At 50.2% G+C, this 14,019-nt stretch overlaps 1 protein-coding gene across 1 annotated transcript in view; it reads left to right on the forward strand.

Annotated features, from left to right (window-relative positions):
* The first annotated feature begins 925 nt into the window (after window positions 1-925).
* The window catches only part of ADAP1 (ArfGAP with dual PH domains 1), a 50,401-nt gene continuing 37,307 nt past the window's right edge, over window positions 926-14,019 (forward strand). The window contains exons 1-3 of the mRNA XM_071444023.1: window positions 926-1,204; window positions 11,445-11,575; window positions 13,123-13,214. Coding sequence (XP_071300124.1) covers window positions 1,120-1,204; window positions 11,445-11,575; window positions 13,123-13,214 — 308 coding nt within the window. The 5' untranslated portion in view covers window positions 926-1,119. The remainder of the gene's footprint in view (window positions 1,205-11,444; window positions 11,576-13,122; window positions 13,215-14,019) is intronic.

Below are 14,019 nucleotides of genomic sequence, written 5' to 3' on the forward strand. Positions count from 1 at the left end.
CTCCTCCTGCAGATGCTCGTGCACACCCTGAATCTCATGGGCAGCATGAATGGCACGGGCTGAGCTTGCAGGAGGGCTCTGCTTTGTTGGAGGAAACAGAGGTGGATGATTTAAACGGGGACTTGCTTCGCAAAACCAAGATTGTTTTTGTAAGCAGAGACTTGTGAACCACAAACAGGACATTGCAGCATCACAGGTGACCCATACGTGAGAAGGTTTCAGCAGGGGTTAGATAAGGAGACACAGCTCTGAGCCCTCCCTTGGCCAAAAACCTCCCACATCCTGCCCCTGAGTGAGTGTTTAGTCTTTGACTGGCAGAACAAGGAGTCTTGTCCCATAGATGGCAGGAGATGGACAGCCATGATGGCACAGGAGTGCTTTCACCCCTGATACCCCCCTGACACCATGGAGGTGTGAAAAACGTGGGAAGACATTGGAGGACGTCCTGGCCAGACACAGCCATGGAAGCAGGTGGTGATGTGCAAGGACAGCAGGGAAGGAGGAGTGTTTTGGAGTGCGTGGGGCTACTGATGAGACCTTCACAAGTACCCCCAAAAGCTGCTGATGTTAGAGGGGCATCCCAAACGTGCTGCTCATGAACCTGCCAAGGTGCCTGTGTGGCAAGACCCTGGCCAGTGAGAGCTGGGGTCGCTGCCAGGCGCCACCGTGCACAGGCGAGGACCCTCGGCTCCCAGCGGTTATTAGTGCAATACAACAACCGGCGACAGCGTCCCCTCCGCGGGCAGGAGTGAAACCAGGACAGGCCCCCCTGCGTGCCGGGGACACCCAGCAAGATGGGATGCCCTGAAGGCCGGGTACCCCCTCGGGGGTCGGGGCCGCCCCGGTGCGGCGCTGCCACTGGAGGTCGCGGGCGAGCGGCTCGGGGAGCCGGCAGCGCCCGCTGCAAGCGGCACCGGCGGCACCGGCAGCGGCGGGCAGGGCAGGGCAGCACCGCCCCGGCGCGGCGCGTCCCGGCGGCCGGAGGCGCGTTCGGCGTGCGCGGGGCGAGCGGGGCCGATGGAGCCGCCCGGGCGCCGCCCGCCTCGCCAGCGCCCCCCGCCCGCGCCATGAGGCTGCCGTAGCGCGGCGGAGCCGGCGCAGCCCCGCCGAGCCGCCCCCATGGCGAAGGAGAGGAGCAGGAAGGCGCTGGTGGAGCTGCTCCAGCGGCCGGGGAACGCGGCGTGCGCCGACTGCGCCGCCCCGGGTAAGGGCAGGGGAGGCGGGGGGCGCGGGCGGCGGCTGCACCTGCACCTGTCCGCACCGCACAGCGCGGTACAGCACGGTACAGCACGGCACGGTAGCGCACAGCGCGGTACAGCATGGCACGGTACAGCATAGCACGGCACGGCTCGGCTCGGCACGGCAGCGACGGGGCTCTGGCTCTGCCGCCTCCGGGAGCGGAGCCCCGCCGAGGGTGTGCCCGGCCCCGGCCCCAGCGCGGGGGATGCAGCGCGGATGCTCCGGGGCTGCTGGAGGGATGCGCTGCTCTGCGCTGCCGCGCTCCCCGCGCACCGGCCCCGGCCGAGGCTCCCCCAGTGTCCCCCGGGCCGGGCCGGCTCCTCGGCCGGCCGTGAGCGCTGATGTCATCCCGGCGGGTCCCCGCGGGCTGCAGCGCAGCCGGGGCCGGGAGCCGGGCGGTGCGGGCTCTGCCCTGCCCGCGGGGGCGCCGTGTCCCCCGCGTCCCCTCGGCTGCTCCTGCCCTGTCAGCGAGCAAACACACGGGCACAACCGGAGGCAGCGCTGCGGACATCCTGCCCGGCAACCTTTGCCCGGCTGCCGTCGATGGGTGCCTGCGCCGCGCAGGGAGCGGGGCTGGAATGGCTGTAGACGTCTGCGTGTGCGGAGGGGAGAAAATCTGGGCTGGGAATGTCTTCTTCGCCTTTTGGATGGTGAATTTTTTGGGGTCGGGCCGTGGTGCTGTTGCTGAGCAGAGTCTGCGTGGGGTGGTGGGATCTGTCTATGAGAACAACCTTAGAAAAATTGCAGAGCAAGTAACTTTCCTGGTTTTAAAAAGAAAAAAATCACCATACAGAATAACCTAAATTTATGTTAGCTTGAGCAGGATGGCTCTGAGGAGGGGTATAGAAAGGATGTCCTTCTCAGCCTCTGTCATTCTATAGGTTGAAGAAAAACCCAACACTTCAGCTGAGCCCTATTTTCCCAGCTATTGATTTCTTTAGGATGTTAAGATCTATTGCATACCGCTACCCAGCTCATACCATTCCCGGCGGTTTTACATCCCTAATCTGCATCCCAGGACACTGCAGTTCACTTTCAGATGCCTTGTGTCCTCCGGTTCCCAGCTGGAAAGGACAAAGAACTTTGGGCACAGCGTGAACGGCTTTGCAGCGCCGCCTGCTCCGCCTGCTCCCACCCATCTACTGCCGGCTGCTGCTGTCTGACTGTACCAGCCCACCTCCGAGGTGCCTTGCTGAGCACAGCTTGGGCTCCCCGAGTAGGTGTCTGCCTAAATTGCTCCTTCCTGGAGAAAACTTTACAAACCCGGGCCGTTTTCAGATCAGCAGGGTGATTCTCCTTCACCCTGTGGGTATAGAACATAAAGCCCCCAGGCAAAATGGGAAGTTTCTCGGCATCACCAAGGTGGAGATGGAGCTGTAGGTCAATAAAATAGCTCATATCAGGATAAGGAGGTTGTTGTTAAAGGCACCAAAAGGGCTTGTAAAACAACAGAACCATACTTTGGTTTTGGTGACATTTGCATATAGATATGTCTTAGTGAAAGTGAGAGAGGAGAATTTGGGCCAGTGTCTTTTGTAAGTCAAGATGTGCTATATTAACATCACTCAGCCTCTTCTGAACCCTCATGGCATTACTTCCTTAGGGCCACCTCCCTGTTCATCAACCCAATTTCTTTAGTGACTGCTTTGCTTCAGGTTCTTTTGCAGAGGAGAGCTATTCATGGTGCTGTAATGTGCTCCTCTGCCTGGGAGTGACAATAAACTTGAGATGCCCTGGGCTACTTAACACAAGATAATAACTTGTGTCTGTAGGTAGTGTAGAAAATATTCAGCCTGAATTCAGCTATTCAGGCTGGGCAGGTGTGGCAGGCCAGCTCTTTCTGAGGATGAGGTAATGCAGCAGAGGCAGGATAAGTATCCAGAGAGCCTCCAGAAAGGGGTGCAAGAATGTTCTTTGCTGAGAAGTGGGGTGCACAAAAAGATAAAGGTGGCACCTTACAATGCAAAAGTACCAAAGCAGGGAAAATGAAGGGAGAAGGAAGGAAGAGGGAGGGTGTGGAATGAACAGAAGATGAGGGAAGCAGGGCAGACCTGTGCTTTCCCACATGTGAGTATGACCACAGGGCTGATCTGGTACAGCTGGGGGATGCCCAAGATCAGGGTTTGTTACTGCTGTTTCTCAGGTGGGTGAGTGCCTTTCCCTGAATATTCTGTTAGTACAGGATCCATGATAAGAGGGAGCCATTTAGCTCAGGGATGCTCATAACAAAGAATAGGATGGGTTGGAAATGTAACGGCAAAATTCTGTTAGTCACTTTAATTTGTGTATTTGGAAGCCAGCTGGGTTTTCTTTTTCTTTTGGAAATATTTGTTCGAGAAATCAGCCAGCCAGTGAAAGTTTGTTTGTTTTTTTTCCTTCCCTGCTGTCAAAAAGGGTTTATTTTCTTTTGTTACTGCTTTGGCATTTGGGAGAGGCTCAGTAGCCAGAGCCCTGCAGCCACAGCTTGTCCCAGGTGTTCTGTGTCCTGTCACAAACCCCTGGTGCAATGGAGCTCTCAGCCTGGCATGGCTGGGCTAAGCTGTGACCATACAAAGGCAAAGCCAGGCACAGACATGGGGCATTGGGGGAGGCTTTTCCTCCTGGGCTGGGTAAATAATTTCATCCCCTGCAGGATGAACCCATCTCCCTGGGGACATCTGGGCACAACCTGCTGCTTTGGCAGAATTTGCCACTTAATCGTGGCTGAGGATTGTTGAAGTGGCCAAGCCCTGTAAGGCTGCTCTGTTCAAGGTGTGTTTCCTTCAAGGATGTGCCCGCTTGCACCTGGGTGGAAATGGGGATTGAATGTGGTGCTCAGGAAGGTCAGATCTGGGTCTTCCCCAGGAAACATTTTGAGGGATGTCTCAGGTGGAGAGAACAGTCTGGCCATGGCAGCTGGGAATGCAGAAAGGATGCTAAAGTAGAAAGTGAAAATCAGAGTGTAAAATAACTGAGAGATTACATTTTTCACTTGCAGGTTTTTTTTGTGTTTGGAATTTTTTTTTAGGTTTTTATTAATTGCATTTTTATAAAACCTTAAATTGCAAAGAAAGGCTGTTTTGAATAAAAGATATTTCAGTTGCAGAAAATGTCATCGATCTGTAATGCATAATGAGGCTGCCTTGGTTACATCTTGGGGACTGAATTCTGGGGTAGGAGCCACTAATAAAGTCATTAAATGGGGCTTTGGGTCCTCTGTCATTACACACTTCTGTGTCCTGGGTGTTGTGTTTTTTGTGGGTTTAAAGCTGTGCTTTCTCAGTGAAGACAGCATGGTAAATGCAGTCTTAAGTGCAAACTGAGCAATGTTACTGAATTGCTGGTGTGTAATGGCTCTCTGTGCATTAGAATAATCTTTTTTTCTTCAAGACTAATGTGGCAGTTCAGCCTTTCCTTTTTCTAAATGATTCTTTGTCTCAGGCAATCTTTCCTCACATCATAAGACGGATGGTTATCTCAGGGCATAACAAGACTTTGAGTATTTCTCTCTTTATTTTTCTATGACTTAGGCTCGTGTTTCCATGGAGTGGAATTATTTTACATTGTAGGAGGACAGAGAGGCTCTGAAGACAGAAATGGAAATCCCATCCAAGCAATCCTGCAGTTTAAACCCTCCAGCAGCAGTTTACATGGCTTGTTATCATTTTATCTTTCTTATTTGGGATGGATTACTGGGACATGGATCCTGGCTAACGTTGCCCTCTGTGCCTGAGGCCCCGAGGGGGTGAAAGATGGAGGAAGAGCAGAAGGCTCACGCTGGAGGGGAGTCTGGAATTGGAGCTTTGTGCTGCAGAGCCGAGCAGATCTGGTGTAACAGTGCCTCTGGAAGGCTGAGATGGTTGTAAACACCTTTTCCTTCTCAGTCCTACAGCAGGTGAAGCTTTTCCGCTCCCTGGATGTCAGCAAGTGAGGGCGGGGAAACGCCTGAGCCCTGGGGGTTGCTCGATTTGCTCAGGATTGAGGAAGGCACTGATTTATCTCAGCCTCTCCTCCCTGCCTCCAGCCTGCTCCTGAGAACCCAGATGGGGAAGGTGACTGAGCCACCCAGCGCTGCCAAGGGCTGCCCATCCCCTCGGGGACTGATGGGGCTCTGCCTCGCAGCTCTTCCCTCTCTTGCCCCCACTGCCTCCCACTGGAAAGCTGTTCCAGAGCTCTGCTGCTCCAATGGTGTGAAACGGGATTTTCATCATCCAGCTCAAAGTGGAAACTTGTTCCTGCACCTCCATTGTCCTCTCACTTAAAAACTGAATTTTTTCTTTTTTTTTTTGGTTTTTTTTTGGTGTTTTTTTGTTTGTTTGTTTTTGTTGTTAGTTTGTTTTGTTTTTGTTTTTTGTGGGTTTTTTCTTTTTTTCTTTTTTCTTTTTTTTCCTTTTTTTCTTTTTTTCTTTTTTCTTTTTTCTTTTTTCTCTTTTTTTTCCTTTTTTTCCTTTTTTCTTTTTTCTTTTTTCTTCTTTTCTTTTTCTTTTTTTTCTTTTTTTCTTTTTCTTTCTTTTTTTTCTTTTTTTCTTTTTCTTTCTTTTTTTTTCTTTTTTTTCCTTTTTTTTCCTTTTTTTTTGGTTTTTTGAGTTTTTTTGGTTTTTACTTTTTTTATCCCTGGGAATCAGCCAGCCCTCCTCCCCAGCTGTGAGCAGAGGGGTAAGAAGGAAAAAAAAAAAAACCCACAGCAGTTGTGTTTAGCTCAATGCCACTTTCTGCAGGGGAAAAAGGGCTTTTTGGAACAAAGGAGGTTTAATGTGATGGTGGTTTTTGTCCAGTCCTGGTGCCTGGGCTGCAGCACAATCGTGGGCTGCAGACAGTGAGAGGGGGCTGCTGGGACCTGCCAGCTGAATTAAAAGACCTTGGCAAGTTTAGTGCCTTCACTGAAAAATTTTCCTACTTAGAGAGGAGACTTGGTGGGAGGTGGTTTGACTTCAGTGTTAACTCTTTTATTGTTATTTTTCAACATGCATGACCAGGGTCTGTTTATCAGCCTCCTGATCCCTCCCCAGCGTAAATAGCCACAGAACTCTGGTGCTGAACACGAGGTTCTCTGGCTCGGGCAGGGAGGAAATGAGCAGCAAGCAGGAAAGGCTTTGTGCTTGTGTGGACTGCACTAAAATCCCTGTGGTTCTACCCTGTATCAATGAGTCCCATTTCTGGTGCAGGGTAATAAAGGTTTTGTTTTTCTGGAGAGGTCCCTTTACCACCTCAAACAAAGAGGGTTCAGGAAAATCCACTGAATCTGCATCCCAAGCAAGGACCCTGCAGTGGCAGGGATGTAGCAGGGCCAGGCCATCATCTGTGTGCTGAAGGATGTGTTGAGGATGTGTTGCTGTGCATTGGCCTCAGATGTTTGCCTTGGTCATCATATTGTGCTCTAAGTAGTGATAAATGTGGTTTAAGGCAAAAGGTGGAGCAGGAGCATCCAAATTTTGGGACTCTTTGAGTTCTTGCTCTTGTCTGCTTTGAGCCTGTTGCTGCTCTGCTTCATGGGGTTTTGGACTGATGGCATCTAGGGATTTTCAAACTTGAACCCCATGTTTATATTATGGATACAGGAAATAGTGATTTTTTTTTTAATCCATTACCATCCAGCTTCCAATCTCTTTGGTTTCTATAAGTTGTCCTGTGTCTTATGTTGGTTTTTCCTCCATTATGTTTTCTGTGCCTAGCCTTCATTTTTTCTTTTTCCCTAAGTTCAGGAATGCTGGGTTCAAGCTGCAGTGTTCATTGTGCTGGCTTTTCCTGAGGGTTGTGGTGGTAAAAGGGGCTGGGTGGACAAGTTAATCTCTGAATTTAGCTGAATTTAAAGCACATCAAGTGTTTTAGTTTTGTTTTGGGTGCTTCTCTAATCTCTGGCTATGCCTTTCCTTTCAGATGAATGAGATGGGAAAATACCAGCCCAGTGCCCTTCTCCTGAGCTTAGTTTAGCTTTGTTTGTTTCTTTAATTTTTAAAATGAAGCTGACTCATGTCTTAATTTTGAAAGGCATTATGATCTGTTTATGAGTTACCAGGAATCTCCACCACACTGGGCAGTGAAAGCCTTTTAGGGCTGGAACTGGTCATTCAGGATCAGAGTCTTTCTGCACTTACAGCAGTGCATTTGGTTTAATGTTCCCGTTGTTCCTCGTTCGTTTTTATTCCTTTTGGCTTGAAATAATGGAATAAAGTAATTTGGAACTTGGGCATGCCAGAGAGTTTTCATTAGGCTTCACTGCTGTTTGCTCAAAATTCTGGAGGCTTAGGAAAAAAAAATCATCTTTTTTGAGCAATGCCCAAAAAGCCCAGATTATGGTGTATTGCCATTTCATTGCACTTTTTTGGCTCATGCCCTGACAGAATAATAAAATCGCTGAACTCTCAGTAATGTCCAACATGGAGAAGATATTCCAGCTGTTGAAATGTCCGGCAGCAAAGTGGACTTCACCTCTCTGTGGAGGCCTCCACTTCCATGCAGCCTGGGGTCAGTGGCTCACTAAACTAATGGTGCTGCCCCAAAATCCAGTGTTTTGTGTGAAGACACTGATGAAAATTTATTTTCATGTTTGATAAGATGTTGTCTTATCTCTGGTGCAGTCGTTGGAAGGGTTGGAGTCTGTGATAAGCCAAGGCTGGGGATCACTGGTGTTATCCCTGTCCCTGAGCTGAGAATTTGTGCTGGAGAGCAGAGAGAGGGACCTTGATGTGTTTGGGGAGCAGTGCAGCCCCTGAGAGCCCCCAAACCCTTAAAAGGCTCTGCAGGAGCATCCCTGCAGCCGTGGGTGCTGGCCCTGCCTGGGGTGTGTCACCAGCCCCTGCAGACGCGTGGGTGCAGCTGAATCCTCCCTGGTTTCTCTGGAAATGGTGTCACGAGTGCAGGGAGTGGGGGAGAAGGGGAAGCAGCCTTGGCAGAGCCCTCCAGGAGCTGGGGAATCCTCCACCCCCTCCTTCCTGGCCACAGGCAGAGCTGTGCCACGGGGAGGTCACAGGGCAGCAAGAGCCCCAGGGCTGGCAGGGCTCTGCAATCCTTTGGTTTCTTCAGATGATGCTGAGAAATTCCTGTTGGCTTCCAGCTAAAGCCTGGAAAGGTTTGGGCTGCCTTGCTGTCTGTTAGATGTCCTCAGTCAGGAGAGCAGGAGCCATGAGAAATCTCAAATTATGGCAAGGGTGGCATTTCAGAGAGACTTGCCCTGGCAGATCAGTTTGTTCTGGGGGTTCTCACTACCCAGCAATTTTTTGGATGGGGCTAAGTCAGTACCTGAGGTCTTTGAACTCTCCTCCTGCCTGGTGCTTCCCTTGGGACTAAACCCATCTGCCAAATTTGGGCTGTGACAGGAGAGCATCACACAACCAGTGAACATCCTCAGTTCCTCCACCCACCCTTACCATGAAAGACAAATTTCTGAAACCAGAACAGCAGTGAGGAGGAAGCTGCTATTAATTAATACCTGGCTGATATGTGAATGGCCAGGGCCAGGTCTGGTGGGGCAGCTGAAATGTGCATTTCTGGCAGGGTGCTCCTTGAAATCAATCGGATTTAATTTATAAATGTGGGACACTGGTGGTGTTGGATGGGCATGGATTTGGGGCTAGGCAGGAGGGGAAATGCTGCAGGAGGAGAGAGCTGCTGGCTGTGGTTTGTAAGAACAGGCTGAGAACATCCCCTCAAGGCTGGGTCACACTCACCCTGTTGTCTCTGCTCCTCTGAAGGACTGTCACCTTCTGCCAGCCACACAGGGTGACCCTGTGTATATGATGTAGGTGTGTGTATGTACCCAAAAGCTGATATCATCCAGCTTTTGTTTGCTTAATTAGACAACCTCCCGGGCTGGAGGAAGGTGTGCAGTGTCCTGGTCCTGTCACACACAGCAGGGCAGGCAGGGCAGGGTTCCCTCCTGGGGAGGACTTTGGAAGCTTGACTCCACTTTGGAAGCTGCAGACAGCATGAAGAAATCCACCTGCATGCCTGAGATAAATCTGGTAACATTAAAGAGGCATTGGGACTCCCAATAAAACATGTTTTATTGGCCAGTGCATACTTTGAGCTTGTTTCCCTGGGCTGGGCAGTGCTTTGATCAGATCTCATTGCTCTGGGAACGTTTGAGCTCAGTTCTGCTGTGCTGAGCCCAGGGACCCAGCTCAAGCTTTTCTGCCTCAGCTTCCTCACCAGTGCCACAGCTCTGTCCTCTGGACCCTCTTACCATCCTGTGTATCTGATCCTCTGCTTTAAGGGCAGTGATGGCTCTTTGAACATGACCCTGCTGCTTTCACCTTGCCTGACTTGCACCCTTGGGACCCTTCAGCAGTGCAGAACCTTGGGATGGTTTTGTGGCAGGAAGTTTGGAGGGTCCCAGGCTTTGATTACAAACATGTTTGGAGATGAGAGAGGAAAATATGATGAGTTAGGGCACAGAAAGTGCCTGAGCATGAAAAACTCTTGATTTTTGCTGCCAGCCCACAGCCCAATAACTGGCCACAATCTTTGAGGTTGGAATGAGTGGGGGGCTTGATCTGGGATGGGGTGTGAAGCTGTGGGATCAGCAGGGTGGGCAGCACCAGGCCCTTACATCAACCTGACTGGTTTGTACTTGCCAGGCTTGGGTTGTAGTCACTGGGGTCTCTGGTGAGGAGAGGAGACCATGTGAAACAGAAAAACCCCACCTTTGTGTCTGCTGCTGGCTGATGGGGCTTGTGTCAGCCTGGGAATTTGCTCCCCTCTCCCATGTGGGCACCCAGCTGTGTCTGATGAGGATCCCCATTCAGCTCTGGGGTTTGCATCTGAGCAGAGCCACCTCTGCAGGACTGAACTGCTCTTCCCCAGGGTGTGCTGGGGAGCCTGGTGGCTGTCCCTGAGGCAGGGCTGGTGGCTGTCCCTGCAGGCCAGGCAAGGCTGGTGGCTGTCCCTGAGGCAGGGCAGGGCTGGTGCTGTCCCTGAGGCAGGGCAGGGCTGGTGGCTGTCCCTGAGGCAGGGCAGGGCTGGTGGCTGTCCCTGAGGCAGGGCTGGTGGCTGTCCCTGTAGGCCGGGCAGGGCTGGTGGCTGTCCCTACAGACAAGGCAGGGCTGGTGGCTGTCCCTGAGGCAGGGCAGGGTTGGTGGCTGTCCCTGAGGCCAGGCAGGGCTGGTGGCAGCCCTTGTTTCCCCCTCAGGAGCTGAGCTGCCCCATGCCAGCCCGCTCTCTGCACTGGCACAGCCAGGGCATTAAATATGGATAAGGAGGAGGAAGCACATCCCCTTGCCTTTTATAAATAATGGCTGTGCTGTGGGCAGTGAGGGTTCAGGGGGGAATAAAAGGATGGTAAGGGGCTGGGAGAGACCTGCCCTTACCCCGTGCCAGCCTGGTGCCATGGGGTGGCTGAGGGACTGCCAGCCCTGTGGGTTTGGGCAGGATGGAGGATTTGCTGTCTGCCTGGGTGACCTGCAGTGAAGCTCGTGCTGCTGGGGCACAGCTGGAGCTGCAGGCACTGACATTTGCCTTGGAGTTCAAACAAAGATCCCTGTATTGGCTTCATTGGCAAGGCAGTGCCAGCACACTGCTGGATGTGTCCTGCTCCTGCCCCTGCCCTCCTCCTGTCCCTCTGTCTCCCTGCTTCAGGCAGTGCCTCTCCCAGGGAGGAATTTGGAGGCAAGGGACTCTGTTTACACTGCTTTGTGTGAGATGTCAGCCCAGGGCTGTAAACACTGTGTGGTTTTGCTCAGAGAAAGTACAGAGCTACCACTGGTGGCATTTTTCCATTGAAGCAAGGGCTGGAAACCTCCTGGCATGGAAGGCTGGGCTGCTGGGAGCTGCAGCTGTGGGAGGAAAGTCTCTGTGTGGAGCACATGTAATAAATAAATAAAAAGGGAGCAGCACCGTGGCTTCCCTGAGCTGATGTAGTTTCTGTTCCATGCAGTGTTCAGATGGAATTTCCTCATGAGAGAAGGATATTCCCCTCTTCTCTTCATGTGAGCATGGAATGAGCTATGGATGTCTCAGGCACATGCAGCTGTCTGTATATTGGGGTTTGAGGAATAACAGCTGCATTGGGGATTGCAGATCTGGTAATTGTTAGTTTAATTTGTATTCCTAGCAATAGAAACATTTATTTTCCTCGTCTATTTACCTGATGCCTTTAGACTCAGGGACATCAGCCCTGGTCACTCCTGAACACCCCTGCCATGCCCTGAGCTCCTGACCTCCCCTGCCATGCCCTGTCTCTGCCTCAAAGCTCAGTAAAGTGCAATTCCCTCTTTCCTTTTTGCTTCCAGACCCGGACTGGGCATCCCACAGCCTGGGGATCTTCATCTGCCTGAGCTGCTCGGGCATCCACCGCAGCATCCCGCAGGTCAGCAAGGTGAAGTCGGTGCGCCTGGACGAGTGGGACGATGCCCAGGTGGAGGTATGTGCCCTGCCCTGCCCTGCCCTGCCCTGCCCAGGTCCCAGCCAGGGCCTTTGGGCTCTTCCCTCCCTGAAGATGCCACAAGAAATGGGATGTCACAAAGCAGGTCTAGGTAGTGAATGTGGGAGTGAGGTTTGGGCTGATTGAAGTACAGCACCCCTTCTGTGAAGGATTTCCTCACCCCTATAAAGATGTCAGTGAAATGGCATGTAAAAATTACTAATTTTTAATGAATTGTCTTCTCTTGTTTCTTGCAATGAATTGTCTTCTCTTGTTTCTTTCTTCTTCTCAATGTTTCTTACAGACTAGACCTGTCTGCCTAGTCTACCATCACACCTGCCCAGCTCAGCTGTCTCTGGTTTTGTTCCTCTTAAATTCACAGCTTGGAAAACCAAACCCTCACAGTATAAATTCTCTCTATTTATGCCCCACACCAGCCTGGATTTCTGTGGTGCTGCTAAAGGCACCCAGGAAACCTTTCTGCTTTGACTGCTGGTGTCTTCAAAGGCATGAAGGACTCTACCAGTCACTGATTTCTGTCTTCTGTGGGTAGAGTTGAGGTTTTTCTGAAAGCTGCACCTCATGGAGTTCTGTGTTTTATCACAATAGGCTTTAGTGTTCCATGGGCTTTTCCTTCCCTGGTATTTTTTGGGGGAATAGATTGAATATATAAATGTGAGAAATCAAAACCATGACAAACCATAATAACAAAAAAAAAAAAAGCTTAACTGCTTGTCATGTTTGTATGCTTGGCATTTGACACAAAACAAAATATATTTAGCATGGCTGCCTGGAAAAGAATGGGGTTTTTTACACTTATAAACTGAATTTCAATAAACAAAATATATGAATAAGGAAATAAGTAGTTTTCTTTGCTGAGTTCTCAACCAGCCATTTGTGTATCAGAAGAAACGGAAGGCTGTCAGGGGAGATAAAAACATTATAGATTTATTTATTGGAAAGGAGGGCTGTCTAGGGAGATAGACCTTTTATATGTTCATTTGTTGTTTGTTTATTTATTTGTCTATCACTTCAAGCTCCTTCCTGAGGTAGCTGCAATGACTTTGCAAAAACAAACTCATCCTTTTGGCACAAGTGATGTGATCTGAGGCACAGGATGTGTTATCAGAGGCAATCACCCTGCTGGAGCTGTAACACGTGGAGACTAAAAGCCAGTGTGATGTTTTTCCCCCTGGTTACCTAATGCCCATCTTGGATTCCTGGGATCCATCTGATTCCCATGCCTGAGGGGGAAATGTCACTGTGTGCTGCCTCCTGCCCCTGTGGGATGATGCAGGTGGGGCTGGGACATGTCCTCAGTGTCATTTTAATCTGTAGGACCCCTAGCAATAAAAACCAATATTTATTTGCAATAATAACTAATATTTATTTGCAGCAGCCCTTCTGTGCACAGTCCTGGGTGAACCTCTCAGTAAGAGAACAGATCCCCCATCCCAATAATTTTTTGCTCTGTAGAAATAAAAGAGAATAAAAGAAAATACTGTTAAAATTTTCTTAATTCTTTCTGTTTTTTTCTCTTTTTACAGTTTATGGCCTCGAATGGAAACAATGTAGCAAAAGCAAAATATGAATCTAAAATGCCACCATTTTATTATAAACCAACGTATCTTGACTGCCAGTAAGTAAATACCTCTGCTGGTAAACAACATTTATTTGTTTGTGCAGCTGCAGCCTCTGCAATACTTTAGTTTTAGCATAAGACTTTTTTTTTTTTTCCACAATGGAGGTTTCATTTATAAAAGTCCTGAAAATGTTTTCCCTTCTGCACACATGTGGTAGAGTTTATGCTGCGTGTGGGATCTTATTTAATAAGTACATTTGAGATGATGCAGGGGAGTCAATAGTTTGTCTGTTCCCCAGGCTCTTCCGAGTTTCTAGAGCTGCAAGAATGCCAATTTCTACCCATTGATTTCCTCTGCCTTTTCAAATCCTCCTTCTGCAGCAAGGCAGAACTTGCTAATCTGCTGGGTGAGATGCTGGGTTATTTGTAATGCAGAAATACTGGGGGTTTCTGTTGGGTTTTTTCCCACCTAGATGACAAATAATCTCCTCCATGGAGGCAGCTAAAAGGCTGTATCCCCCATGCAGTGTGGAGTAACCTCCCTGGTGAGCTGGGGTGACTTTGTGCAGCAAGGAGCTGAGCAGCCAGAACGTGCTCTGCCATCCAGGGTAAAGGGGATGGACTGAATTTGGCTTTTAGGGTCCAACCCTGCTGTGTACCAAGGTGTTCTTTTATTTTTGTGTGAGTGGAGCTGCCTGGCCTGGCGTGACAACAACAAAGCATCCATTTATGCAATGTTCAGAGCTCCAGAATCCCAGCAGTTTGGCTGTGCCATTCTGGGACTTGTGTGTGCTTGTCATGCTGGGCTTGGAGAAGCAGGATTGGTGGGAGAAACAATTCTGGGGGATTTTGACTCTGTTTG

Source organism: Agelaius tricolor, unplaced genomic scaffold (assembly GCF_023055355.1).
Source record: "Agelaius tricolor isolate 1412-34295 unplaced genomic scaffold, bAgeTri1.0.p SCAF_19, whole genome shotgun sequence".
NCBI lineage: Eukaryota > Metazoa > Chordata > Aves > Passeriformes > Icteridae > Agelaius > Agelaius tricolor.